Here is a 27,364-nt window from a genome sequence, read left to right on the forward strand (position 1 = left end):
CTCGCAGAGAGCAGGTGAGACCCTCGCAGAGAGCAGGTGAGACCCTCGCAGAGAGCAGGTGAGACCCTCGCAGAGAGCAGGTGAGTCCTTCGCCGAGAGCAGGTGAGACCTTCGCCGAGAGCAGGTGAGACCTTCGCCGAGAGCAGGTGAGACCTTCGCCCAGAGCAGAGAGCAGGTGAGACCCTTGCCCAGAGCAGAGAGCAGGTGAGACCCTTGCCCAGAGCAGAGAGCAGGTGAGACCCTTGCCCAGAGCAGAGAGCAGGTGAGACCCTTGCCCAGAGCAGAGAGCAGGTGAGACCCTTGCCCAGAGCAGAGAGCATGTGAGACCTTCGCCCAGAGCAGAGAGCAGGTGAGACCCTTGCCCAGAGCAGAGAGCAGGTGAGACCCTTGCCCAGAGCAGAGAGCAGGTGAGACCTTCGCTGAGAGCAGGTGAGACCCTTGCCCAGAGCAGAGAGCAGGTGAGACCCTCGCCCAGAGCAGAGAGCAGGTGAGACCCTCGCCCAGAGCAGAGAGCAGGTGAGACCCTCGCCCAGAGCAGAGAGCAGGTGAGACCCTCGCCCAGAGCAGAGAGCAGGTGAGACCCTTGCCCAGAGCAGAGAGCAGGTGAGACCCTCGCCCAGAGCAGAGAGCAAGTGAGACCCTCGCCCAGAGCAGAGAGCAGGTGAGACCCTCGCCCAGAGCAGAGAGCAGGTGAGACCTTCGCCCAGAGCAGAGAGCAGGTGAGACCTTTGCCCGAGAGCAGGTGAGACCTTTGCCCGAGAGCAGGTGAGACCTTTGCCGAGAGCAGGTGAGACCTTTGCCGAGAGCAGGTGAGACCTTTGCCGAGAGCAGGTGAGACCTTCGCCCAGAGCAGGTGAAACCTTCGCCCAGAGCAGGTGAGACCTTCGCCCAGAGCAGGTGAGACCTTCGCCCAGAGCAGGCACCATCCGAAGCTGGCGACTAAACTTCACTCTTCATATTTTTGTCTTCTTCTTGAACTTTTATATTATATTTTTTTCATCAACTACGACTCAGCTTTTAGCTGTGAACATGTCTAACTAATAATACAAACTAGATATGAATTAGTTTGAATAAACCCATGACGTGGAATACTATAGTTTACAATGTATCTGTGCAGAAATAAAAGTGCCCTTTTTATTGGGGGATGTTTTTTTAATTGGGATGTGAAAACATTTCTTTATCTCTAAATGTCAGGTCTGCATAATAAAGTGTGCCCTCCAATTCAAAAAATAATCCTTCACTTCCACCATCAACTAGAGAGAGAGAGAAAGAGACTGGGAGTGAATGAGATGGAGAAAGTGAGCTGAGAAAGAGAGGGGGTGATTGGGAGAGAGGCAAGGTCAGAGAGAGAGGGGGGGTTCCGAGAGAGGGAGAGAGAGGCGGGGTCAGAGAGAGAGGGAGAGAGAAGCGGGGTCAGAAAGAGAGGCAGAGTCAGAAAGAGAGGGAGAGAGAGGCGAGGTCAGAGAGAGAGGGAGAGAGAGGCGGGGTCAGAGAGAGAGGGAGAGAGAGGCGGGGTCAGAGAGAGAGGCAGAGTCAAAAAGAGAGGGAGAGAGAGGCGGGGTCAGAGAGAGAGGCAGAGTCAAAAAGAGAGGGAGAGAGAGGCGGGGCCAGAGAGAGAGGGAGAGAGGCGGGGCCAGAGAGAAGGAGAGAGAGAGGCGGGGCCAGAGAGAAGGAGAGAGAGGCGGGGTCAGAGAGAAGGAGAGAGAGGCGGGGTCAGAGAGAGAGGAAGAGGCGGGGTCAGAGAGAGAAAGCGGCGGGGTCAGAGAGAGAAAGAGGCAGGGTCAGAGAGAGAAAGAGGCGGGGTCAGAGAGCGAAAGAGAGAGCGGGGCGGGGTCAGAGAGAGAGAGGAAGAGAGAGGCGGGGTCAGAGAGAGAGGCGGGGTCAGAGAGAGAGGGAGAGAGAGGCGGGGTCAGAGAGAGAGGGGCGGGGTCAGAAAGAGAGGCGGGGTCAGAGAGGGGCGGGGTCAGAGAGAGGGAAAGAGGCGGGGTCAGAAAGAGAGGGAGAGAGAGGCAGGGTTAGAGAGAGAGGCGGGGTCAGAGAGAGAAAGGCGGGGTCAGAGAGAGAGAGAGGGAGAGAGCGGCGGGGTCAGAGAGAGAGGCGAGGTCAGAGAGAGAGGGAGAGAGAGGCGGGGTCAGAAAGAGAGGGAGAGAGAGGCGAGGTCAGAGAGAGAGAGGCGAGGTCAGAGAGAGAGAGAGAGAGAGAGAGAGAGAGAGAGAGAGAGAGAGAGAGAGAGAGAGAGAGAGAGAGGCGAGGTCAGAGAGAGAGAGGGAGAGAGAGGCGGGGTCAAAGAGAGAGAGAGAGGCGGGGTCAAAGAGAGAGAGAGAGAGCGAGAGAGGCGGGGTCAGAGAGAGAGAGAGAGAGAGAGGGAGAGAGGCGGGGTCAGAGAGAGAGAGAGAGAGGGAGAGAGAGGCGCGGTCAGAGAGAGAGATAGAGGGAGAGAGACGCGGGGTCAGAGAGAGAGAGAAAGAGAGAGGGAGAGAGAGGCGCGGTCAGAGAGAGAGAGAGAGAGAGAGAGAGAGAGAGAGAGAGAGAGAGGGAGAGAGAGGCGGGGTCAGAGGTGGAGAGACAGGGGAGAGAGAGGTGGGGTCAGAGACAGAGAGAGAGGGAGAGAGAGGCGGGGTCAGAGAGAGGGAGAGAGAGGCAGGGTCAGAGAGAGAGGAAGCGAAGGGCGGGGTTAGAGAGAGGGAGAGAGAGGCGGGGTCAGAGGAGAGGCGTGGTCAGAGAGAGGGAGAGAGAGGCGGGGTCAGACAGAGAGGGAGAGAGAGGCGTGGTCAGAGAGAGGGAGAGAGAGGCGGGGTCAGAGAGAGAGGGAGAGAGAGGCGTGGTCAGAGAGAGAGGAAGCGAGAGGCGGGGTCAGAGAAAGAGGGAGAGAGAGGCGGGGTCAGAGAGAGAGGGGCGGGGTCAGAAAGAGAGGCGGGGTCAGAGAGGGGCGGGGTCAGAGAGAGAGGGAAAGAGGCGGGGTCAGAGAGAGAGGGAGAGAGAGGCAGGGTCAGAGAGAGAGGCGGGGTCAGAGAGAGAAAGGCGGGGTCAGAGAGAGAGCGGCGGGGTCAGAGAGAGAGGGAGGCGGGGTCAGAGAGAGGAAGGCGGGGTCAGAGAGAGGAAGGCGGGATCAGAGAGAGGGGAGGCGGGATCAGAGAGAGGCGGGGTCAGAGAGAGAGGGGCGGGGTCAGAGAGAGAGAGAGGGAGAGAGAGGCGGGGTCAGAGAGAGAGGGCGAGGTCAGAGCAGAGAGAGAGGGAGAGAGAGGCGGGGTCAGAGAGAGGCGAGGTCAGAGAGAGAGGCGGGGTCAGAGAGAGGGGCGGGGTCAGAAAGAGAGGGGAGAGAGAGGCGGGGTCAGAGAGAGAGGCGAGGTCAGAGAGAGAGGCGGGGTCAGAGAGAGGGAGAGAGAGGCAGGGTCAGAGAGAGAGGAAGCGAAGGGCGGGGTCAGAGAGAGGGAGAGAGAGGCGGAGTCAGAGAGAGGCGTGGTCAGAGAGAGGGAGAGAGAGGCGGGGTCAGACAGAGAGGGAGAGAGAGGCGTGGTCAGAGAGAGGGAGAGAGAGGCGGGGTCAGAGAGAGAGGGAGAGAGAGGCGGGGTCAGAGAGAGAGGCGGGGTCAGAGAGAGAGGGAGAGAGAGGCGGGGTCAGAGAGAGAGGGGCGGGGTCAGAAAGAGAGGCGGGGTCAGAGAGGGGCGGGGTCAGAGAGAGAGGGAAAGAGGCGGGGTCAGAGAGAGAGGGAGAGAGGGCAGGGTCAGAGAGAGAGGCGGGGTCAGAGAGAGAAAGGCGGGGTCAGAGAGGAGCGGCGGGGTCAGAGAGAGAGGGAGGCGGGGTCAGAGAGAGAGGGAGGCGGGTCAGAGAGAGGCGGGGTCAGAGAGAGAGGGGCGGGGTCAGAGAGAGAGAGAGGGAGAGAGAGGCGGGGTCAGAGAGAGAGGCGGAGGTCAGAGAGAGAGGGAGAGAGAGGCGGGGTCAGAGAGAGAGGGGCGGGGTCAGAGAGAGAGGGAGAGAGAGGCGGGGTCAGAGAGGGAGAGAGAGGCAGGGTCAGAGAGAGAGGAAGCGAAGGCGGGGTCAGAGAGAGGGAGAGAGAGGCGGGGTCAGAGAGAGGCGTGGTCAGAGAGAGAGGCGGGGTCAGACAGAGAGGGAGAGAGAGGCGTGGTCAGAGAGAGGGAGAGAGAGGCGGGGTCAGAGAGAGAGGGGAGAGAGAGGCGTGGTCAGAGAGAGAGGGAAGCGAGAGGCGGGGTCAGAGAGAGAGGGAGAGAGAAGCGGGGTCAGAAAGAGAGGGAGAGAGAGGCGAGGTCAGAGAGAGAGGGAGAGAGAGGCGGGGTCAGAGAGAGGGAGAGAGAGGCGGGGTCAGACAGAGAGGCAGAGAGAGGCGGGGTCAGAGAGAAGGAGAGGAAGAGAGAGGCGGGGTCAGAGAGAGAGGGCGAGAGAGGCAGTGGTCAGAGAGAGAGGGAGCGAGAGGCGGGGTCAGAGAGAGAGGGAGAGAGAGGCGGGGTCAGAGAGAGAGAGAGGCGGGGTCAGATAGAGAGAGAGCGGCGAGGTCAGAGAGAGAGAGGCGGGGTCAGAGAGAGAGAGAGAGAGAGAGAGAGAGAGCGAGGCGAGGTCAGAGAGAGAGAGAGAGAGAGAGGCGGGGTCAAAGAGAGAGAGCGAGGCGGGGTCAGAGAGAGAGGGAGAGCGAGAGTCAGAGAGGGGCGGGGTCAGAGAGAGAGAGAGAGAGAGGGAGAGAGGCGGGGTCAGAGAGAGAGTTAGAGGGCGAGAGAGGCGCGGTCAGAGAGAGAGAGGGAGAGAGAGCGGGGTCAGAGAGAGAGAGAGAGAGAGAGAGAGAGAGAGAGAGAGAGAGAGAGAGAGAGAGAGAGGGGAGAGAGGCGGGGTCAGAGAGAGAGAGAGAGGGAGAGAGAGAGAGAGAGGGAGAGAGAGGCGGGGTCAGAGATGGAGAGAGAGGGAGAGAAAGGTGGGGTCAGAGACAGAGAGAGAGGGAGAGAGAGGCGGGGTCAGAGAGAGAGGGAGAGAGAGGCGAGGTCAGAGAGAGAGAGGGAGAGAGAGGCGAGGTCAGAGAGAGAGGCGGGGTCAGAAAGAGAGGGAGAGAGAGGCGGGGTCAGAGAGAGAGGAAGCGAAGGGCGGGGTCAGAGAGAGGGAGAGAGAGGCGGGGTCAGAGAGAGGCGTGGTCAGAGAGAGGGAGAGAGAGGCGGGGTCAGACAGAGAGGGAGAGAGAGGCGTGGTCAGAGAGAGGGAGAGAGAGGCGGGGTCAGAGAGAGAGGGAGAGAGAGGCGTGGTCAGAGAGAGAGGAAGCGAGAGGCGGGGTCAGAGAAAGAGGGAGAGAGAGGCGGGGTCAGAGAGAGAGGGGCGGGGTCAGAAAGAGAGGCGGGGTCAGAGAGGGGCGGGGTCAGAGAGAGAGGGAAAGAGGCGGGGTCAGAGAGAGAGGGAGAGAGAGGCAGGGTCAGAGAGAGAGGCGGGGTCAGAGAGAGAAAGGCGGGGTCAGAGAGAGAGCGGCGGGGTCAGAGAGAGAGGGAGGCGGGGTCAGAGAGAGAGGGAGGCGGGATCAGAGAGAGGCGGGGTCAGAGAGAGAGGGGCGGGGTCAGAGAGAGAGAGAGGGAGAGAGAGGCGGGGTCAGAGAGAGAGGCGAGGTCAGAGAGAGAGGCGGGGTCAGAAGAGAGGGAGAGAGAGGCGGAGTCAGAGAGAGGCGTGGTCAGAGAGAGGGAGAGAGAGGCGGGGTCAGACAGAGAGGGAGAGAGAGGCGTGGTCAGAGAGAGGGAGAGAGAGGCGGGGTCAGAGAGAGAGGGAAAGAGAGGCGTGGTCAGAGAGAGAGGGAGCGAGAGGCGGGGTCAGAGAAAGAGGGAGAGAGAGGCGGGGTCAGAGAGAGAGGGGCGGGGTCAGAAAGAGAGGCGGGGTCAGAGAGGGGCGGGGTCAGAGAGAGAGGGAAAGAGGCGGGGTCAGAAAGAGAGGGAGAGAGGCAGGGTCAGAGAGAGAGGCGGGGTCAGAGAGAGAAAGGCGGGGTCAGAGAGGAGCGGCGGGGTCAGAGAGAGAGGGAGGCGGGGTCAGAGAGAGAGAGGCGGGTCAGAGAGAGGAAGGCGGGATCAGAGAGAGGGGAGGCGGGATCAGAGAGAGGCGGGGTCAGAGAGAGAGGGGCGGGGTCAGAGAGAGAGGGATAGAGGCGGAGTCAGAGAGAGGGGCGGGGTCAGAGTGAGGGGCGGGGTCAGAAAGGAGGCGGGGTCAGAGAGAGGGAAAGAGGCGGGGTCAGAAAGAGAGGGAGAGAGGCAGGGTTAGAGAGAGAGGCGGGGTCAGAGAGAGAGAAAGGCGGGGTCAGAGAGGTAGCGGCGGGGTCAGAGAGAGAGGGAGGCGGGGTCAGAGAGAGAGGGAGGCGGGATCAGAGAGAGAGAGGGAGGCGGGATCAGAGAGAGGCGGGGTCAGAGAGAGAGGGGCGGGGTCAGAGAGAGAGAGAGGGAGAGAGAGGCGGGGTCAGAGAGAGAGGCGAGGTCAGAGAGAGAGGGAGAGAGAGGCGGGGTCAGAGAGAGAGGGGCGGGGTCAGAGAGAGAGGGAGAGAGGCGGAGTCAGAGAGAGGGGCGGGGTCAGAGTGAGGGGCGGGGTCAGAGAGCTGGGCGGGGTCAGAGAGCGGGGCGGGGTCAGAGAGAGAGAGGAAGAGAGAGGCGGGGTCAGAGAGAGAGAGGAAGAGAGAGGCGGGGTCAGAGAGAGAGAGGCGGGGTCAGAGAGAGTGGCGGGGTCAGAGAGAGAGGCGGAGTCAGAGAGAGAGGCGGGGGAGGTCAGAGATAGGGGCCGGGTCAGAGAGAGGGGTGGGGTCAGAGAGAGAGGCGGGGTCAGAGAGAGAGGCGGGGTCAGAGAGAGAGGCGGGGTCAGAGAGAGAGGCGGGGTCAGAGAAAGGCGGGAGAGAGAGGCGGGAGAGGTCAGAGAGAGGGGCGGGGTCAGAGAGAGGGGCGGGGTCAGAAAGAGAGAGGAAGAGAGAGGCGGGGTCAGAGAGAGAGAGGAAGAGAGAGGCGGGGTCAGAGAGAGAGGCGGGGTCAGAGAGAGAGGGAGAGAGAGGCGGGGTCAGAGAGAGAGGCGGGAGAGAGAGGCGGGGTCAGATTGAGGCGGGGTCAGAGTGAGAGGCGAGGTCAGAGAGAGAGGCGAGGTCAGAGAGAGAGGCGAGGTCAGAGAGAGAGGCGAGGTCAGAGAGAGAGAGGGAGAGGCGAGGTCAGAGAGAGAGGGAGAGAGCTGGCTTGCGAGTTTTTAATTGGTTATCAGGCTCGGCGATGTGTGTGTGTGTGTGTGTGTGTGTGTGTGTGTGTGTGTGTGTGTGTGTGTGTGTGTGTGTGTGTGTGTGTTTCTAGGGAGGTCTCCTGGTGCAGTTTGAACGGTGTTCCTTTAACATCCATTACCAGCTGATTAAAGAGCATCAGCCTCTCTTATGCTAATAGATGTATAGAGGATAAAGTAACAGCGCCTGTCTGCCTGCCTCAGCATTCATTCATTTACAATTAAAACACACAGATGTATTCATGCAGATCAACTAGAAGTCATGTTGGGATTGATTTCCATTATTACAGTTGGTTAAGACAACTGAGCTGCATTCTAGGGGAAGAGAAGATAATATAGTCATGGTAAAAATGTATGAATGGAATCATCCGGTTCCTCTCCTGGTCTCTAGCCAGCACCTCTCTCTCCTTTACTGGTCTCTAGCCAGCACCTCCCTCCTCTACTGGTCTCTAGCCAGCACCTCTCTCTCCTCTACTGGTCTCTAGCCAGCACCTCTCTCTCCTCTACTGGTCTCTAGCCAGCACCTCTCTCTCCTCTACTGGTCTCTAGCCAGCACCTCTCTCTCCTCTACTGGTCTCTAGCCAGCACCTCCCTCCTCTACTGGTCTCTAGCCAGCACCTCCCTCCTCTACTGGTCTCTAGCCAGCACCTCCCTCCTCTACTGGTCTCTAGCCAGCACCTCTCTCCTCTACTGGTCTCTAGCCAGCACCTCCCTCCTCTTCTGGTCTCTAGCCAGCACCTCCCTCCTCTACTGGTCTCTAGCCAGCACCTCCCTCCTCTACTGGTCTCTAGCCAGCACCTCTCTCTCCTCTACTAGGCTGGTTGGACTCATTAAATCCCCAAACTTTCAGACACAAACACACACATTTCACCGCCCCTCATGCAGAGAGAGACATGGGGAGAGAAGGACAGAAAGAGGGAGGGAGGGAGAGGAGAGGGGGAATGAGAGATGAAGGGGTAAAGGGAAGAGGAGGGAGAAAGAGGGCGGGAAAATAAGTCGGTATAGAGGAGAGAAAGAGGAAAAGGAGGGAGGGTGAGAAATACATGATGGAGTTGAAAATGAAGGGAGAGAGAGAGCAAAGGAGAGAAAGTTTGAGAAAGACAGTTGGATAGACAGTGAGGCAGCTAGAGAGAGGAAGATGGGAAGAGAAAAAGAGAGGGGGTATGGAGAGAAAGACAGCAGGAGAGAGAGAGGGGTATGGAGAGTAGGACACAGCAGGAGAGAGAGAGGGGGGTATGAAGAGAAAGACAGCAGGAGAGAGGGGGGGGTATGAAGAAATACACAGCAGGAGAGAGAGAGAGGGGTACAGAGAGGAGGACACAGCAGGAGAGAGAGAGAGAGAGAGAGAGAGAGAGAGAGAGAGAGAGAGAGAGAGAGAGAGAGAGAGAGAGAGAGAGAGGGGTACAGAGAGGAGGACACAGCAGGAGAGAAAGAGGAGAATGAAAGCCAAGGAGGCTTTTGGGAATTGATGATCCTGGGTCTCCATGCCCGTGAGGGAGATTAACCCTTTATGGAGAAACTTTCCTCCCTCCCCTCTATTCTCCTCTCCCCTCCCTTCTCTCTTATTCACTCTCTCTCTCTCCTCACTCACCCTGGCCATGGGGCTGAAGGAGCAGCCTACTCACAGAAGACCTTAAGGGGGCGCTGTGGTCCCAACTTTAAGGCTCCTGTCCATATCTAGTCATCATACTGTTTACATAGCGTAATACTGCCTTTCTGTTTTTCAAATGTAAGATTAACACAGTTAGTCTCAGTGACGCACTCTCTCAATCCTGTTGTTTACAATTAAGTAAAAATCATCATTTTCTTTACTGTTTATTTGAAAACATCCTGTCTTGGGCAAGTTTTGGAGAACATGTAAATTGAGCATTTTTGACACAACTCCCACCACAACACAACCATAGTGTCAGCCACCGTTTTTTACAGCAGTCAGAGCCGTGTGTCAGGCAGCGGTGGCAAGGCGTGTTCCAGACATGTTCCGCCCAGACAACAGGTCAGGGGTCAAGGCAACAGGAAGAGACTAACTGGCCAATGAAGAGGCAACGGCCCCACAGTTGCCTTTAGAAGGCCTCAACCCCCAGATTTATAACACACATGGTTCAGGGCATCACCAGCTAATCTTTGTGTGTGTTACCTAGAGAATGGGCAGCGGTGGTTTTGGAGCTGAAGAACCTTCCCAGTCCCAGATCTCCCAGCTTCACCACTCCTGTGGCAGTTATGAACACATTAGCTGGCTTGATATCTGTAGAGGACAGGGCACACAGTTCAAAAGCCTGTGTGTGTGTGTGCGTGTGTGCGTGTGTGTGTGTGTGTGTGTGTGTGTGTGTGTGTGTGTGTGTGTGTGTGTGTGTGTGCGCGTATAGTACCTCTGTGCATGACCCGTCGGGAGTGCATGTGTTCCAGCGCACTGCACAGCTGGACAAAGTACTTCCACACGGTCCTCTCTGGAATCAACCTCCGCTGCTTCTTAAAGTGCTGCACACACACACGCACACACACACACACACACACCGTCAGATAACACACATGATTGGGAGTCCCATAGGGCGACGCACAATTGGCACAGCGTCATCCGGGTTAGGGAAGGGTTTGGCTGGGGTAGGCCATCATTGTAAAATAAGAATTGGTTCTTAATTGACGTACCAAGTTAAATAAAGGTGAAATCAAATTTAAAAAACGAACTTAACTAGCTAGTGTAGCTAGCTAGCTGGCTAACTAACTTAGCTGGCTAGTGTAGCTAGCTAGCTGGCTAACTAACTTAGCTGGCTAGTGTAGCTAGCTAGCTGGATAACTAACTTAGCTGGCTAGTGTAGCTAGCTAGCTTCTTTTATAGATGTGATGCAGTCAAGACAGACATTACCAGATGAGATGATAGTTAAACTATCACATCAACAAGTTTGTCTACTTTCTCTCTTATCCTCTGTGTCGGACACACCGGTCCCTGCTCCTCTCACGCCCCTGCCCCACCGCCTGTGCTGAAACAACAAGCAGCGTGCACCGCCTGTGCTGAAACAACAAGCAGGGTGCACCGCCTGTGCTGAAACAACAAGCAGGGTGCACCGCCTGTGCTGAAACAACAAGCAGAGTGCACCGCCTGTGCTGAAACAACAAGCAGAGTGCACCGCCTGTGCTGAAACAACAAGCAGGGTGCACCGCCTGTGCTGAAACAACAAGCAGGGTGCACCGCCTGTGCTGAAACAACAAGCAGGGTGCACCGCCTGTGCTGAAATTACAAGCAGAGTGCACCGCCTGTGCTGAAACAACAAGCAGAGTGCACCGCCTGTGCTGAAACAACAAGCAGAGTGCACCGCCTGTGCTGAAACAACAAGCAGAGTGCACCGCCTGTGCTGAAACAACAAGCAGAGTGCACCGCCTCATCTGAGTCACACGAGCAAGTTGCCATTGATTTTTGTTAATTTTTTCCTCTTTAAAACACATGTATTTCGACTATCCTGATATCTCCAAAGAAATCATGATATTTTTCGAATAGTAAAATCATTTCAAATTCCCCTCCCCAGTATGTGTGTATTTTTCTTTTCTTTTCTTTCACCTTTATTTAACCAGGTAGGCTAGTTGAGAACAAGTTCTCATTTACAATTGCGACCTGGCGACATGGAGTAAAACAAACATACAGTCAATAATACAGTAGAATTTATTTTTATTTTTAAGTTAGGCTAATTGAGACAATTTTTGTGTTTTGTGTGTCCTTGTCTACAACAACTCCATTCATACTGATGGTTGATCACTGATGGTTGATCATTCCTTCTCATTTAGACAACTTCATTTTAATACCATTTTTCATTGATTAGAAATTTCCCACTGTGGCATGCCGAGTGGCACAGCGCTCTAAGGCACTGCATCGCAGTGTTAGAGGTGTCACTACAGACCCGGCTTCGATCCCGGGCTGTATCACAACCGGCTGTGATTGGGAGTCCCATAGGCACAATTGGCCGAGCGTCGTCCGGGTTAGAGGAGGGTTTCGCTGGGGGGGGCTTTACCTGGCTCATCGTGCTGAAACTTTTCCTTGTGGCGGGTCGGGCGCCTGCAGGCTGACCTCGGTCGTTATGTGAACGGTGTTTCCTCCAACACATTGGTGCGGCTGGCTTCCGGGTTTAGCGGGTCATGTTTCAGAGGACACATGACCCGAGCCCGTTGGGGAGTTGCAGCAATGAAACAAGTTGAAAATTGAGGAGAAAAAGAAATGTCCCACTTCACTTGCTCCACACTCTGCCAGTACTGCTGCTTGGATCAACTGACAATAACAGTGAGGTGGACTAATAAAAACTGTTATAAAACTGTTGTTTTATTTCAACTGTCATGGTCTAACCTTGTCACATAGAAAATTCTATTCAATTTTAGACAAAGCTTTTTAATCAAAATAAGCCTATATTTGTTTTGCTCAAAAATCAATATTCTAGCAAGTAATCAAATACTAAAGTCCTTTCGGATATTCGAATATTCAAATAACTGTGCCCAGGTTCACGAGGGTTTTTTAAGCCTTGAGACAATTGAGACATGGATTGTACATGTGTGCCATTCAGAGGGTGAATGGGCAAGACAAAATAATGAAGTGCCTTTGAAATGGATATGGTAGTAGGTGCCAGGTACACCGGTTTGTGTCAAGAACTGCAATGCTGCAGTTTCCCATGTGTATCATAAATGGTCCATCACCCAAAGGACATCCAGCCAACTTGACAACTGTGGGAAGCATTGGAGTCAACATGGCCCAGCATCCCTGTGGAACGCTTTCAACACCTTGTAGAGTCCATGACCTGACGAAATGAGGCTGTTCTGAGGGTGCAACTCAATATATCAGGATTTTGTACAGTCAGTGTACACAAACTCTGCTGCTTCTTAAAGCACTGCACACACACACACACACACACACACACACACACACACACACACACACACACACACACACACACACACACACACACACACACACCTAGTTAATATGATGCAGACCTCGCGCTTGTTCCCTCTCTTTCTCTTCCCTCTCTTCCCCTCACTCTGCTGTTTCCCTCGTTCCTCTCTCTCGTTCCCTGTTTCCCTCCCTCTCTCTCTGCCTCTTCCTCTCTCTACCGTTCTCCCTCCCACTCTACCGTTCTCCCTCCCTCTCTACCGTTCTCCCTCCCCCCCTCTCTCTACCGTTCTCCCTCCCTCTCTACCGTTCTCCCTCCCCCCCTCTCTCTACCGTTCTCCCTCCCTCTCTACCGTTCTCCCTCCCTCTCTACCGTTCTCTCCTCCCCCCCCCCTCTCTCTACCGTTCTCCCTCCCCCCCTCTCTCTACCTCCCCCCCCTCTCTACCGTTCTCCCTCTCTCTACCGTTCTCCCTCCCTCTACCGTTCTCCCTCCCTCTCTCTCTACCGTTCTCCCTCCCCCCCTCTCTCTACCTCCCCCCCTCTCTCTACCGTTCTCCCTCCCCCCCTCTCTCTACCATTCTCCCTCCCTCTCTCTCTCTACCGTCTCCTTCTCTCTCCCTCCCCCTCTCTCTCTACCATTCTCCCTCCCTCTCTCTCTCTACCATTCTCCCTCCCTCTCTCTCTACCATTCTCCCTCCCTCTCTCTCTCTACCATTCTCCCTCCCTCTCTCTCTCTACCATTCTCCCTCCCTCTCTCTCCCTACCATTCTCCCTCCCTCTCTCTCCCTACCATTCTCCCTCCCTCTCTCTCTCTACCATTCTCCCTCCCTCTCTCTCTCTACCATTCTCCCTCGCTCTCTCTCTCTACCATTCTCCCTCCCTCTCTCTCTACCATTCTCCCTCCCTCTCTCTCTACCATTCTCCCTCCCTCTCTCTCTACCATTCTCCCTCCCTCTCTCTCTCTACCATTCTCCCTCCCTCTCTCTCTCTACCATTCTCCCTCCCTCTCTCTCCCTACCATTCTCCCTCGCTCTCTCTCCCTACCATTCTCCCTCCCTCTCTCTCTCTACCGTTCTCCCTCCCTCTCTCTCCCTACCATTCTCCCTCCCTCTCTCTCTCTACCGTTCTCCCTCCCTCTCTCTCTCTACCATTCTCCCTCCCTCTCTCTCTCTACCATTCTCCCTCCCTCTCTCTCTACCATTCTCCCTCCCTCTCTCTCCCTACCATTCTCCCTCCCTCTCTCTCTCTACCATTCTCCCTCCCTCTCTCTCTCTACCATTCTCCCTCCCTCTCTCTCCTACCATTCTCCCTCCCTCTCTCTCCCTACCATTCTCCCTCCCTCTCTCTCTCTACCATTCTCCCTCCCTCTCTCTCTACCATTCTCCCTCCCTCTCTCTCCCTACCATTCTCCCTCCCTCTCTCTCCCTACCATTCTCCCTCCCTCTCTCTCTCTACCATTCTCCCTCCCTCTCTCTCTCTACCATTCTCCCTCCCTCTCTCTCCCTACCATTCTCCCTCCCTCTCTCTCTCTACCATTCTCCCTCCCTCTCTCTCCCTACCATTCTCCCTCCCTCTCTCTCCCTACCATTCTCCCTCCCTCTCTCTCTCTACCATTCTCCCTCCCTCTCTCTCCCTACCATTCTCCCTCCCTCTCTCTCCCTACCATTCTCCCTCCCTCTCTCTCTCTACCATTCTCCCTCCCTCTCTCTCTCTACCATTCTCCCTCCCTCTCTCTCCCTACCATTCTCCCTCCCTCTCTCTCTCTACCATTCTCCCTCCCTCTCTCTCTCTACCATTCTCCCTCCCTCTCTCTCCCTACCATTCTCCCTCCCTCTCTCTCTCTACCATTCTCCCTCCCTCTCTCTCCCTACCATTCTCCCTCCCTCTCTCTCCCTACCATTCTCCCTCCCTCTCTCTCCCTACCATTCTCCCTCTCTCTCTCTCTACCGTTCTCCCTCTCTCTCTCTCTACCGTTCTCCCTCTCTCTCTCTACCGTTCTCCCCCTCTCTCTCAATTTCAATCCTCTCTCTACGGTTCTCTACCTCATCTGCCTCTTTCCCTCTAACCCCCCTCTTTCTCTCATACCAAGGCCCTTGTCATTTTCATTACGCTGCGGTGGAGCACATGAGTTCTCAGAAACAGAGAGAAGCAAAACGCTCACATCTGGTACATAGTTTCTCCATATATACATAACCCAGTCACACACAAACTACAACCACACATTACCCCTGCCACCGTAACCCCCCCCCCCCCCTCCTCCTCTCAGCATGACCTCATTCTCTCCCAGATGTCACAGAAACAGTCACAGTGCCACAAGACTACCGGGAAATCAACGGTCCTAGTCGTTTTCAAACAGTCCTAGTCGTTTTCAAACAGTCCTAGTCGTTTTCAAACAGTCCTAGTCGTTTTCAAACAGTCCTAGTCGTTTTCAAACAGTCCTAGTCGTTTTCAAACAGTCCTAGTCGTTTTCAAACAGTCCTAGTCGTTTTCAAACAGTCCTAGTCGTTTTCAAACAGTCCTAGTCGTTTTCAAACAGTCCTAGTCGTTTTCAACAGTCCTAGTCGTTTTCAAACAGTCCTAGTCGTTTTCAAACAGTCCTAGTCGTTTTCAACAGTCCTAGTCGTTTTCAAACAGTCCTAGTCGTTTTCAACAGTTTGTAGGAGACGACGTGAGAAGAAAATAATAATATTACATTTTATTTGCAATGCGCTTTTCAAAAACCCAAAGTGCTAATGATGATACGATGAGATGGTTAGTGATGTGAACCTGTGATGGGACAAAGTTGATGAAAGTTCAACTTTATGTGAATTATAAGCTGGGGTGTCACAATAGCCAAATCGGGAAAAACTGGCTAGCTAGCTTTGTCGCTGTGCTTGTTGGGATACTGATTGGCAAACAATAGCAAACATAAGTGTAGAGAGCGAGTGAGTTTGATCACATTGTTAAGAGTCCACGTTTCCGCAGAAACCAACTCAACCACACAAATGCCCGGCCGTCGGGTCTTCAGTCAGCTGCTCGTTCCACAATTATTTAGTATATTTATTAAGACTAGAACCGCTAAAGCAGTCATTTGACTGCTCATTTTATTTAACATTTTTTTACTCTGCAATTTTTTAAGTCATGCCCCCCTCCGTCCATAACATTTCCTAAATAAGTCTTTAATATACACTGTCAGTGTTAGAACCAGTTTTAGGAGGGCATGTCATTTTTGAAAAATTGTTTCCCCTCATTTCCCCTCCTCCTCCCGACAGCAGGGCCCGCTCCTCCCGACAGCAGGGCCCGCTCCGCTCCTCCTCCCCGACAGCAGGGCCCGCTCCGCTCCTCCTCCCGACAGCAAGGCCCGCTCCGCTCCTCCTCCCGACAGCAGGGCCCGCTCCGCTCCTCCTCCCGACAGTAGGGCCCGCTCCGCTCCTCCTCCCGACAGTAGGGCCCGCTCCACTCCTTCTCCCGACAGTAGGGCCCGCTCCACTCCTTCTCCCAACAGTAGGGCCTGCTCCACTCCTTCTCCCAACAGTAGGGCCTGCTCCACTCCTTCTCCCAACAGTAGGGCCTGCTCCACTCCTTCTCCTAACAGTATGGCCTGCTCCACTCCTTCTCCCAACAGTATGGCCTGCTCCACTCCTTCTCCCAACAGTAGGGCCTGCTCCACTCCTTCTCCTAACAGTAGGGCCTGCTCCACTCCTTCTCCTAACAGTAGGGCCTGCTCCACTCCTTCTCCCGACAGTTGAAAGTGCAGTGCCCAGCTGATAATCGCCCTGAACATTTCCTCGAAACTGAACCGAACTATATAATGAAACTCATTTCACACATATAACAACAGATGAAATAAAAGAAGCATGATGGGGAGAAAGGGAGAGAATGGGGGAGTTGATGAGCGAGGGGAAGCAAACAATATATCATTATTTAATCAGCCATTGTGAATGAAGAACAGAGCAGGCCACTCTATTGTGTTAATCCATCCTAATTCTAAATGGTACGTATCCTCTATCAGTCCAGCCAATCAAAGCAGTCTTATCAGTCTACTCTGGCCGACTTGGAGTAGTAGGTAGACTACACAGTGAGAGGGTATGGAATTGAACATGCTGAATGTCTTTCAATATCTGGGAAAAAAATACAACATTTAAAAATATCCACATCGGGGCAGCAGGTGAGCGAGTGTGGGAGAATGTGGTGATGAAGCTTTGTGGAACCTCACATTGGCCAGGGGACAAATGTCACCGTGGGCCATTTCTTCACTTCACTGTCATTGGCGAACAAGTTGCTTGCAAAGAAAACAAGTCTGGCCTACACCATGAACAAATTCAGATGGGAGCTCCCTCCCTCTGTGAAAAATAAGGCATCTGCACAGCCGTTGAACTCCATGAAAAATGACAAAACGAGGACACAAAGAGAAAACCTGAGACTATTACGCATAACAACCAAACAGAGGTATGTCAAAGATGTGTCAAACAAGTGAATGTTAGGAAAATTGTGTCAACTGTTAGGACAAGGGTCACCAGCTAAATGAAATCCAACTGATGCCATTGGTGAAGACTCAGACAAGCAGCAGCGGACAATAATGGACTAATAACTTCATTATTGCTTTTGTACTGAGTGTCACTATTTATCAAGGCTACTTGGCACTTATGAGGATGTTTAGGCTACTGATGTTTTCATCATTTGACCTGGCATTTTGATGGTTGGGGTATTTCTTTTTGTTGTTATTAAAAGAAGCTGTTACCGTGTTCCAACACATATGCTTTCTGTTTCATGGTCGTAACAAAGGCACTCCATAAATAAAATGGATTGAACGCTGCAAATTATTTTTTTTTGCGATAGCATATATGAAATGTATTAATTACACTGTTAGAGTGGTGCAGTCAGAATGACGAGGGGACCGTCGAGGACCAGCATATTAATTACACTTTTAGAGTGGTGCAGTCAGAATGACGAGGGGACCGTCGAGGACCAGCATATTAATTACACTGTTAGAGTGGTGCAGTCAGAATGACGAGGGGACCGTCGAGGACCAGCATATTAATTACACTGTTAGAGTGGTGCAGTCAGAATGACGAGGGGACCGTCGAGAACCAGCATATTAATTACACTGTTAGAGTGGTGCAGTCAGAATGACGAGGGGACCGTCGAGGACCAGCATATTAATTACACTGTTAGAGTGGTGCAGTCAGAATGACGAGGGGACCGTCGAGGACCAGCATATTAATTACACTGTTAGAGTGGTGCAGTCAGAATGACGAGGGGACCGTCGAGAACCAGCATATTAATTACACTGTTAGAGTGGTGCAGTCAGAATGACGAGGGGACCGTCGAGAACCAGCATATTAATTACACTGTTAGAGTGGTGCAGTCAGAATGACGAGGGGACCGTCGAGAACGACGAGGGGACCGTCGAGAACCAGCATATTAATTACACTGTTAGAGTGGTGCAGTCAGAATGACGAGGGGACCGTCGAGGACCAGCATATTAATTACACTGTTAGAGTGGTGCAGTCAGAATGACGAGGGGACCGTCGAGAACCAGCATATTAATTACACTGTTAGAGTGGTGCAGTCAGAATGACGAGGGGACCGTCGAGGACCAGCATATTAATTACACTGTTAGAGTGGTGCAGTCAGAATGACGAGGGGACCGTCGAGGACCAGCATATTAATTACACTGTTAGAGTGGTGCAGTCAGAATGACGAGGGGTCCGTCGAGGACCAACATATTAATTACACTGTTAGAGTGGTGCAGTCAGAATGACGAGGGGTCCGTCGAGGACCAGCATATTAATTACACTGTTAGAGTGGTGCAGTCAGAATGACGAGGGGTCCGTCGAGGACCAGCATATTAATTACACTGTTAGAGTGGTGCAGTCAGAATGACGAGGGGTCCGTCGAGGACCAGCATATTAATTACACTGTTAGAGTGGTGCAGTCAGAATGACGAGGGGTCCGTCGAGGACCAGCATATTAATTACACTGTTAGAGTGGTGCAGTCAGAATGACGAGGGGTCCGTCGAGGACCAGCATATTAATTACACTGTTAGAGTGGTGCAGTCAGAATGACGAGGGGTCCGTCGAGGACCAGCATATTAATTACACTGTTAGAGTGGTGCAGTCAGAATGACGAGGGGACCGTCGAGGACCAGCATATTAATTACACTGTTAGAGTGGTGCAGTCAGAATGACGAGGGGACCGTCGAGAACCAGCATATTAATTACACTGTTAGAGTGGTGCAGTCAGAATGACGAGGGGTCCGTCGAGGACCAGCATATTAATTACACTGTTAGAGTGGTGCAGTCAGAATGACGAGGGGACCGTCGAGAACCAGCATATTAATTACACTGTTAGAGTGGTGCAGTCAGAATGACGAGGGGACCGTCGAGAACCAGCATATTAATTACACTGTTAGAGTGGTGCAGTCAGAATGACGAGGGGTCCGTCGAGGACCAGCATATTAATTACACTGTTAGAGTGGTGCAGTCAGAATGACGAGGGGACCGTCGAGAACCAGCGGGTCCATGATGATCTTCATCTATAACTGTCGATTACAGTCATTGTGTCAGCCCTGTGTGTATGCGTGTGTATCCGTGTGTGTGTGTACGTCCGTCCAGGTACAGTATGTCTGTCTAGCCGTGTGTGTGTGTGTGTGTGTGTGTGTGTGTGTGTGTGTGTGTGTGTGTGAGAGAGAGATAGAGAGACCTTGGCCCACAGCCAAACAGAGGCAGCATGGTGAGCCATTTTTCTCCTTGCCCTGTCATTAGCATATCCTATCAGATCAGAAGAGTGTTTGATGTCAATGGTAGAGCAGCACAAAGACCTCCATGTCTTCACACAACAAACACTGCTCACGCAATATTATGGAAGTACATGCAAATCAAGGGCCATTTGATTTGATTTGAATGCTAAGATGGTCAGGGAGGTCGTTTGCAGTGTGAGACAGCGTTGGTCGTTTGCAGTGGGCGACAGCGTTGGTCGTTTGCAGTGGGCGACAGCGTTGGTCGTTTGCAGTGGGCGACAGCGTTGGTCGTTTGCAGTGGGCGACAGCGTTGGTCGTTTGCAGTGGGCGACAGCGTTGGTCGTTTGCAGTGGGCGACAGCGTTGGTCGTTTGCAGTGGGCGACAGCGTTGGTCGTTTGCAGTGGGCGACAGCGTTGGTCGTTTGCAGTGGGCGACAGCGTTGGTCGTTTGCAGTGGGCGACAGCGTTGGTCGTTTGCAGTGGGCGACAGCGTTGGTCGTTTGCAGTGGGCGACAGCGTTGGTCGTTTGCAGTGGGCGACAGCGTTGGTCGTTTGCAGTGTGAGACAGCGTTGGTCGTTTGCAGTGGGCGACAGCGTTGGTCGTTTGCAGTGGGCGACAGCGTTGGTCGTTTGCAGTGGGCGACAGCGTTGGTCGTTTGCAGTGGGCGACAGCGTTGGTCGTTTGCAGTGGGCGACAGCGTTGGTCGTTTGCAGTGTGAGACAGCGTTGGTCGTTTGCAGTGGGCGACAGCGTTGGTCGTTTGCAGTGGGCGACAGCGTTGGTCGTTTGCAGTGGGCGACAGCGTTGGTCGTTTGCAGTGGGCGACAGCGTTGGTCGTTTGCAGTGGGCGACAGCGTTGGTCGTTTGCAGTGTGAGACAGCGTTGGTCGTTTGCAGTGGGCGACAGCGTTGGTCGTTTGCAGTGGGCGACAGCGTTGGTCGTTTGCAGTGGGCGACAGCGTTGGTCGTTTGCAGTGGGCGACAGCGTTGGTCGTTTGCAGTGTGAGACAGCGTTGGTCGTTTGCAGTGGGCGACAGCGTTGGTCGTTTGCAGTGGGCGACAGCGTTGGTCGTTTGCAGTGGGCGACAGCGTTGGTCGTTTGCAGTGGGCGACAGCGTTGGTCGTTTGCAGTGGGCGACAGCGTTGGTCGTTTGCAGTGGGCGACAGCGTTGGTCGTTTGCAGTGGGCGACAGCGTTGGTCGTTTGCAGTGGGCGACAGCGTTGGTCGTTTGCAGTGGGCGACAGCGTTGGTCGTTTGCAGTGGGAGACAGCGTTGGTCGTTTGCAGTGGGAGACAGCGTTGGTCGTTTGCAGTGGGCGACAGCGTTGGTCGTTTGCAGTGGGCGACAGCGTTGGTCGTTTGCAGTGGGCGACAGCGTTGGTCGTTTGCAGTGGGCGACAGCGTTGGTCGTTTGCAGTGTGAGACAGCGTTGGTCGTTTGCAGTGTGAGACAGCGTTGGTCGTTTGCAGTGTGAGACAGCGTTGGTCGTTTGCAGTGTGAGACAGCGTTGGTCGTTTGCAGTGGGCGACAGCGTTGGTCGTTTGCAGTGTGAGACAGCGTTGGTCGTTTGCAGTGTGAGACAGCGTTGGTCGTTTGCAGTGTGAGACAGCGTTGGTCGTTTGCAGTGGGCACAGCGTTGGTTGGACATTGTGCTGCCAGTAGATGAGTGCTGAAGGCTTGTTGAGCTGCTCAGACAGATACACCATGGAGGAAGCTGCTCTGCCCAGGGTTTTACAGACATACCACTCATTTTACACTGGCATGCTGTGAATACTGTGGTGCAGAGTATATATGGGAGATTTCAGCTCTGATAGTTCAAACATATTTGACAAGTTAATGCAACAAACATAATTAGATCACCAGGGCGGATCCCCATAGTGGATCACCAGGATGGGCTAGTAGATCACCAGGGCGGATCCCCATAGTGGATCACCAGGATGGGCTAGTAGATCACCAGGGCGGATCCCCATAGTGGATCACCAGGATGGGCTAGTAGATCACCAGGGCGGATCCCCATAGTGGATCACCAGGATGGGCTAGTAGATCACCAGGGCGGATCCCCATAGTGGATCACCAGGATGGGCTAGTAGATCACCAGGGCGGATCCCCATAGTGGATCACCAGGATGGGCTAGTAGATCACCAGGGAGGATCCCCATAGTGCATCACCATTGATGATCATCGCCAGAGACGATGACCAACCAGTGGCTCAACACAAGAGGTCACACCGCTACATCGTGTGGTTCTCTGGAGCTCAGTTGGTAGAGCATGTCAGCTGCAACACTACGATAGTGGGTTCGATTCCCGGGACCAGCCGTGCATAGAATGTATGCACGCATTACTGTAAGTAGCTTTGGATAAAAGTGTCTGCTAAATGGCATATATTACAAATTACGGGCTAGCAGATCACCAGGATGGGCTAGTAGATCACCAGGATGGGCTAGTAGAACACCAGGTTGGGCTAGTAGATCACCAGGATGGGCTAGTAGATCACCAGGATGGGCTAGTAGAACACCAGGTTGGGCTAGTAGATCACCAGGGTGGGCTAGTAGATCACCAGGATGGGCTAGTAGAACACCAGGTTGGGCTAGTAGATCACCAGGATGGGCTAGTAGATCACAGTGAGGAAGGCTGACCTGTGTGGGACCACCAGATCTCTTACCTTGATCATCCGGGAGAGGTCGCCAGCATCAGCCAGCTCTAACACAATGTTCAGCTCGTTCTCCTCAATAAATGATGCATGGTACTTGATCACGTTGGGGTGGTTAAGTTGCTGTACGAGAGAGAGAGAAAGGGAGGGAGGGGGTGAGAAAGGAAGCGAGAGTGAAAGAGAGGGGGGAGAGAGAGCGAGAGAGAGAGAGAGAGATTGTTTATTTCCCTTTTGTTTATTATCCAATTCACTTGCTTTGGCAATGTAAACATGTTTTCCATGACAATAAAACCCTTAAATTGAATTGATTTGATGAGGTATCAATAACTGTTTAACTATTAATGTGACTCCCAGGGTCTGGAGAGCTGAAATCTTCTGTCCCAATCAATGACCCGTTCTAACACAGATATAATACACCAAAACAAGGAGACAAGGAGTATGTTAAAGTGCTAAAATCTTTTACAGTAACCATTATCAGCTGCTTCTGTAATACATCACGTAGTTCATTTTGGCTGGCAAAGCCGGTGCAGAAACGCTGTAGCTGTATGAGAAGGCTTTGTCCTGCTGTGTGACAGAGCTGTGTGAGGAGGCTTTGTCCTGCTGTGTGACAGAGCTGTGTGACAGAGCTGTGTGATAAGGCTTTGTCCTGCTGTGTGACAGAGCTGTGTGAGGAGGCTTTGTCCTGCTGTGTGACAGAGCTGTGTGACAGAGCTGTGTGAAAAGGCTTTGTCCTGCTGTGTGACAGAGCTGTATGAGAAGGCTTTGTCCTGCTGTGTGACAGAGCTGTGTGAAAAGGCTTTGTCCTGCTGTGTGACAGAGCTGTGTGAGAAGGCTTTGTCCTGCTGTGTGACAGAGCTGTATGAGAAGGCTTTGTCCTGCTGTGTGACAGAGCTGTGTGAGGAGGCTTTGTCCTGCTGTGTGACAGAGCTGTGTGAGAAGGCTTTGTCCTGCTGTGTGACAGAGCTGTATGAGAAGGCTTTGTCCTGCTGTGTGACAGAGCTGTGTGAGGAGGCTTTGTCCTGCTGTGTGACAGAGCTGTGTGACAGAGCTGTGTGACAGAGCTGTGTGAAAAGGCTTTGTCCTGCTGTGTGACAGAGCTGTATGAGAAGGCTTTGTCCTGCTGTGTGACAGAGCTGTATGAGAAGGCTTTGTCCTGCTGTGTGACAGAGCTGTGTGAGGAGGCTTTGTCCTGCTGTGTGACAGAGCTGTGTGACAGAGCTGTGTGAGAAGGCTTTGTCCTGCTGTGTGACAGAGGCAGGTCCAGACCTGGTCAGCTATGGGGGGTGTGCAGGCAGGTCCAGACCTGGTCAGCTATGGGGAGTATGCAGGCAGGTCCAGGCTTCTGTCGACACACTGGAGTAATTTAATCTGAGCTGGATACTGGAGTCATGTAATCTGAGCTGGATACTGGAGTCATGTAATCTGAGCTGGACACCGGAGTCATGTAATCTGAGCTGGACACCGGAGTCATGTAATCTGAGCTGGACACCGGAGTCATGTAATCTGAGCTGGACACCGGAGTCATGTAATCTGAGCTGGACACCGGAGTCATGTAATCTGAGCTGGACACCGGAGTCATGTAATCTGAGCTGGACACCGGAGTCATGTAATCTGAGCTGGACACCGGAGTCATGTAATCTGAGCTGGACACCGGAGTCATGTAATCTGAGCTGGACACCGGAGTCATGTAATCTGAGCTGGACACCGGAGTCATGTAATCTGAGCTGGACACCGGAGTCATGTAATCTGAGCTGGACACCGGAGTCATGTAATCTGAGCTGGACACCGGAGTCATGTAATCTGAGCTGGACACCGGAGTCATGTAATCTGAGCTGGACACCGGAGTCATGTAATCTGAGCTGGACACCGGAGTCATGTAATCTGAGCTGGACACCGGAGTCATGTAATCTGAGCTGGACACCGGAGTCATGTAATCTGAGCTGGACACCGGAGTCATGTAATCTGAGCTGGACACCGGAGTCATGTAATCTGAGCTGGACACCGGAGTCATGTAATCTGAGCTGGACACCGGAGTCATGTAATCTGAGCTGGACACCGGAGTCATGTAATCTGAGCTGGACACCGGAGTCATGTAATCTGAGCTGGACACCGGAGTCATGTAATCTGAGCTGGACACCGGAGTCATGTAATCTGAGCTGGACACTGGAGTCATGTAATCTGAGCTGGACACTGGAGTCATGTAATCTGAGCTGGACACCGGAGTCATGTAATCTGAGCTAGACACTGGAGTCATGTAATCTGAGCTGGACACTGGAGTCATGTAATCTGAGCTGGACACCGGAGTCATGTAATCTGAGCTGGACACCGGAGTCATGTAATCTGAGCTGGACACCGGAGTCATGTAATCTGAGCTAGACACTGGAGTCATGTAATCTGAGCTGGACACCGGAGTCATGTAATCTGAGCTGGACACTGGGAGTGGACTGAGGATATACTTCATCTCATCTCCTGGAGCTCATGTGAGGACTGGATAGATGTCAACTAGAACACAGAGTATAAGAGTGCCAATATCCTGTTGTATACACTTTACAATATTAATCATTCCACAGCATATACACACAGACAGACAGACAAAGGACTGTGTGTGTGTGTGTCAGGTCCATGCCATCTCATTACTATGACTTGGCTGTGTGTCTTGTTGTCCTGTCTACTGGGGTAGAACGATGGATAGATGGAGGGAAGGAAGGCTGAAAACCCTCGTTCCGAATCTGTCCTTGTTAGCCCGCCCAGCCAGCCAGCCAGCCAGCCAGCCAGCCACCCACACACACACACACACACACACACACACACACACACACACACACACACACACACACACACACACACACACACACACACACAGCTAGACTGGTGGAACTAACCACCACAACCATTAGAACTCACACAGAAGAGAAAGAGCAGAGAAAACATGCACACTCTGGAAGGATGGACAGAGAGGAGAGATGGACAGAGAGGAGAGATGGACAGAGAGGAGAGATGGACAGAGAGGAGAGATGGACAGAGAGGAGGGATGGACAGAGAGGAGAGATGGACAGAGAGGAGAGATGGACAGAGAGGAGGGATGGACAGAGAGGAGAGATGGACAGAGAGGAGGGATGGACAGAGAGGAGGGATGGACAGAGAGGAGGGATGGACAGAGAGGAGGGATGGACAGAGAGGAGGGATGGACAGAGAGGAGAGATGGACAGAGAGGAGGGATGGACAGAGAGGAGAGATGGACAGAGAGGAGAGATGGACAGAGAGGAGAGATGGACAGAGAGGAGAGATGGACAGAGAGGAGAGATGGACAGAGAGGAGGGATGGACAGAGAGGAGGGATGGACAGAGAGGAGAGATGGACAGAGAGGAGGGATGGACAGAGAGGAGGGATGGACAGAGAGGAGAGATGGACAGAGAGGAGAGATGGACAGAGAGGAGGGATGGACAGAGAGGAGAGATGGACAGAGAGGAGAGATGGACAGAGAGGAGAGATGGACAGAGAGGAGGGATGGACAGAGAGGAGGGATGGACAGAGAGGAGAGATGGACAGAGAGGAGGGATGGACAGAGAGGAGAGATGGACAGAGAGGAGAGATGGACAGAGAGGAGAGATGGACAGAGAGGAGGGATGGACAGAGAGGAGAGATGGACAGAGAGGAGGGATGGACAGAGAGGAGGGATGGACAGAGAGGAGGGATGGACAGAGAGGAGAGATGGACAGAGAGGAGGGATGGACAGAGAGGAGAGATGGACAGAGAGGAGGGATGGACAGAGAGGAGGGATGGACAGAGAGGAGGGATGGACCGAGCGCATGGATGGACAGAGAGGAGGGATGGACAGAGAGGAGGGATGGACAGAGAGGAGGGATGGACAGAGAGGAGAGATGGACAGAGAGGAGGGATGGACAGAGAGGAGAGATGGACAGAGAGGAGAGATGGACAGAGAGGAGGGATGGACAGAGAGGAGAGATGGACAGAGAGGAGAGATGGACAGAGAGGAGAGATGGACAGAGAGGAGAGATGGACAGAGAGGAGAGATGGACAGAGAGGAGAGATGGACAGAGAGGAGGGATGGACAGAGAGGAGGGATGGACAGAGAGGAGAGATGGACAGAGAGGAGAGATGGACAGAGAGGAGGGATGGACAGAGAGGAGAGATGGACAGAGAGGAGGGATGGACAGAGAGGAGGGATGGACCGAGCGCATGGATGGACAGAGAGGAGGGATGGACAGAGAGGAGGGATGGACAGAGAGGAGAGATGGACAGAGAGGAGGGATGGACAGAGAGGAGGGATGGACAGAGAGGAGGGATGGACAGAGAGGAGGGATGGACAGAGAGGAGGGATGGACCGAGCGCATGGATGGACAGAGAGGAGGGATGGACAGAGAGGAGGGATGGACAGAGAGCAGGGATGGACAGAGAGCAGGGATGGACAGAGAGCAGCGATGGACAGAGAGCAGGGATGGACAGAGAGCAGGGATGGACAGAGAGTAGGGATGGACAGAGAGCAGGGATGGACAGAGAGCAGGGATGGACAGAGAGCAGGGATGGACAGAGAGCAGCGATGGACAGAGAGGAGCGATGGACAGAGAGGGCGAGGCATATACACTACATGACCAAAAGTATATGGACACCTGCTCGGCAAACATCTCATTCCAAAATCATGGGCATTGATATGGAGTTGGTCCCCATTTTGCTGCTTTAACAGCCTCCACACTTCTGGGAAGTCTTTCCACTAGATGTTGAAACATTGCTGCATGGACTTGCTTGCATTCAGCCACAAGAGCATTAGTGAGGTCGGGACTGATGTTGGAGCGATTAGGCCTGGCTCGCAGTCGGCGTTCCAATTCATCCCAAAGGTGTTCGATGGGGTTGAAGTCAGGGCTCAGCGCAGGCCAGTCAAGTTCTTCCACTCCGATTTCGACAAACCATTTCTGTATGGACCTCGCTTTGTGCACGGGGGCATTGTCATGCTGAAACAGGAAAGGGCCTTCCCCAAACTGTTGCCATAAAGTTGGAAGTACAGAATCGTCTAGAATGTAATTGTATGCTGTAGCGTTAATATTTCCCTTCACTGGAATAATGGGGCCTAGCCCAAACCATGAAAAACAGCCACAGACCATTATTCCTCCTCCACCAAACTTTACAGTTGGCACTATGCATTCGGACAGGTATTGTTCTCCTGGCATCTGCCAAACCCAGATTTGTCCATCGGACTGCCAGATGGTGAAGTGTGATTCGTGTTTCCACTGCTCCAGAGTCCAATGGCGGCAAGCTTTATACCACTCCAGCTGATGCGTGGCATTGCGCATGGTGATCTCAGGCTTGAGTGCGGCTGCTCGGCCATGGAAACCCATTTCATGAAGCTCCCGACAAACAGTTACTGTGCTGACGTTGCTTCCAGAGGCAGTACCGTTCTGTGAGCTTGTGTGGTTTACCACTTCCCAGCTGAACCGTTGTTGCTCCAAGACGTTTCTACAATAACAACACTTACAGTTGACTGGGGCAGCTCGAGCAGGGCAGAAATTTGACAAACTGACTTGTTGGAAAGGTGGCATCATATGACGGTGCCACGTTGAAAGTCACTGAGCTCTTCAGTAAGGCTATTCTACTGCCAATGTTTGTCTATGGAGATTGCATGGCTGTGTGCTCGATTTTATACACCTGTCAGCAACGGGTGTGGCTGAAATAGCAGAATCCACTAATTTTGAAGGGGTGTCCACATACTGTGTATATATAGTGTATCACACCTGAGAGCTGATGTGTGGTGAGCGTTGTGACACAGAAAATGGTTGTGGTGCATCACCCAGGTGGGTGCTGCACATTGGTGGCGGATAAGGTGAGTTCCCACACAATGTAAAGCGCTTTAGTAGAAAAGCGTTATATATAAATCCAATGAATTATTCATTATTAT

At 53.2% G+C, this 27,364-nt stretch overlaps 1 protein-coding gene across 3 annotated transcripts in view; it reads right to left on the bottom strand.

Moving 5' to 3' along the window:
• LOC106560547 (serine/threonine-protein kinase Nek7) overlaps nt 1-27,364 on the bottom strand; it is a 137,312-nt gene that overhangs the window by 29,293 nt on the left and 80,655 nt on the right. For all 3 annotated transcript variants that reach the window (XM_045687893.2, XM_045687892.2, XM_045687894.2), the window contains 3 exons: nt 21,466-21,576; nt 9,585-9,693; nt 9,353-9,460 (listed from right to left, as the gene is read on the bottom strand). In XM_045687893.2, coding sequence (XP_045543849.1) covers nt 9,353-9,460; nt 9,585-9,693; nt 21,466-21,576 — 328 coding nt within the window. The remainder of the gene's footprint in view (nt 1-9,352; nt 9,461-9,584; nt 9,694-21,465; nt 21,577-27,364) is intronic.

This window comes from Salmo salar, chromosome 10 (assembly GCF_965601325.2).
Source record: "Salmo salar chromosome 10, fSalSal1, whole genome shotgun sequence".
In the NCBI taxonomy this organism is placed as follows: domain Eukaryota; kingdom Metazoa; phylum Chordata; class Actinopteri; order Salmoniformes; family Salmonidae; genus Salmo; species Salmo salar.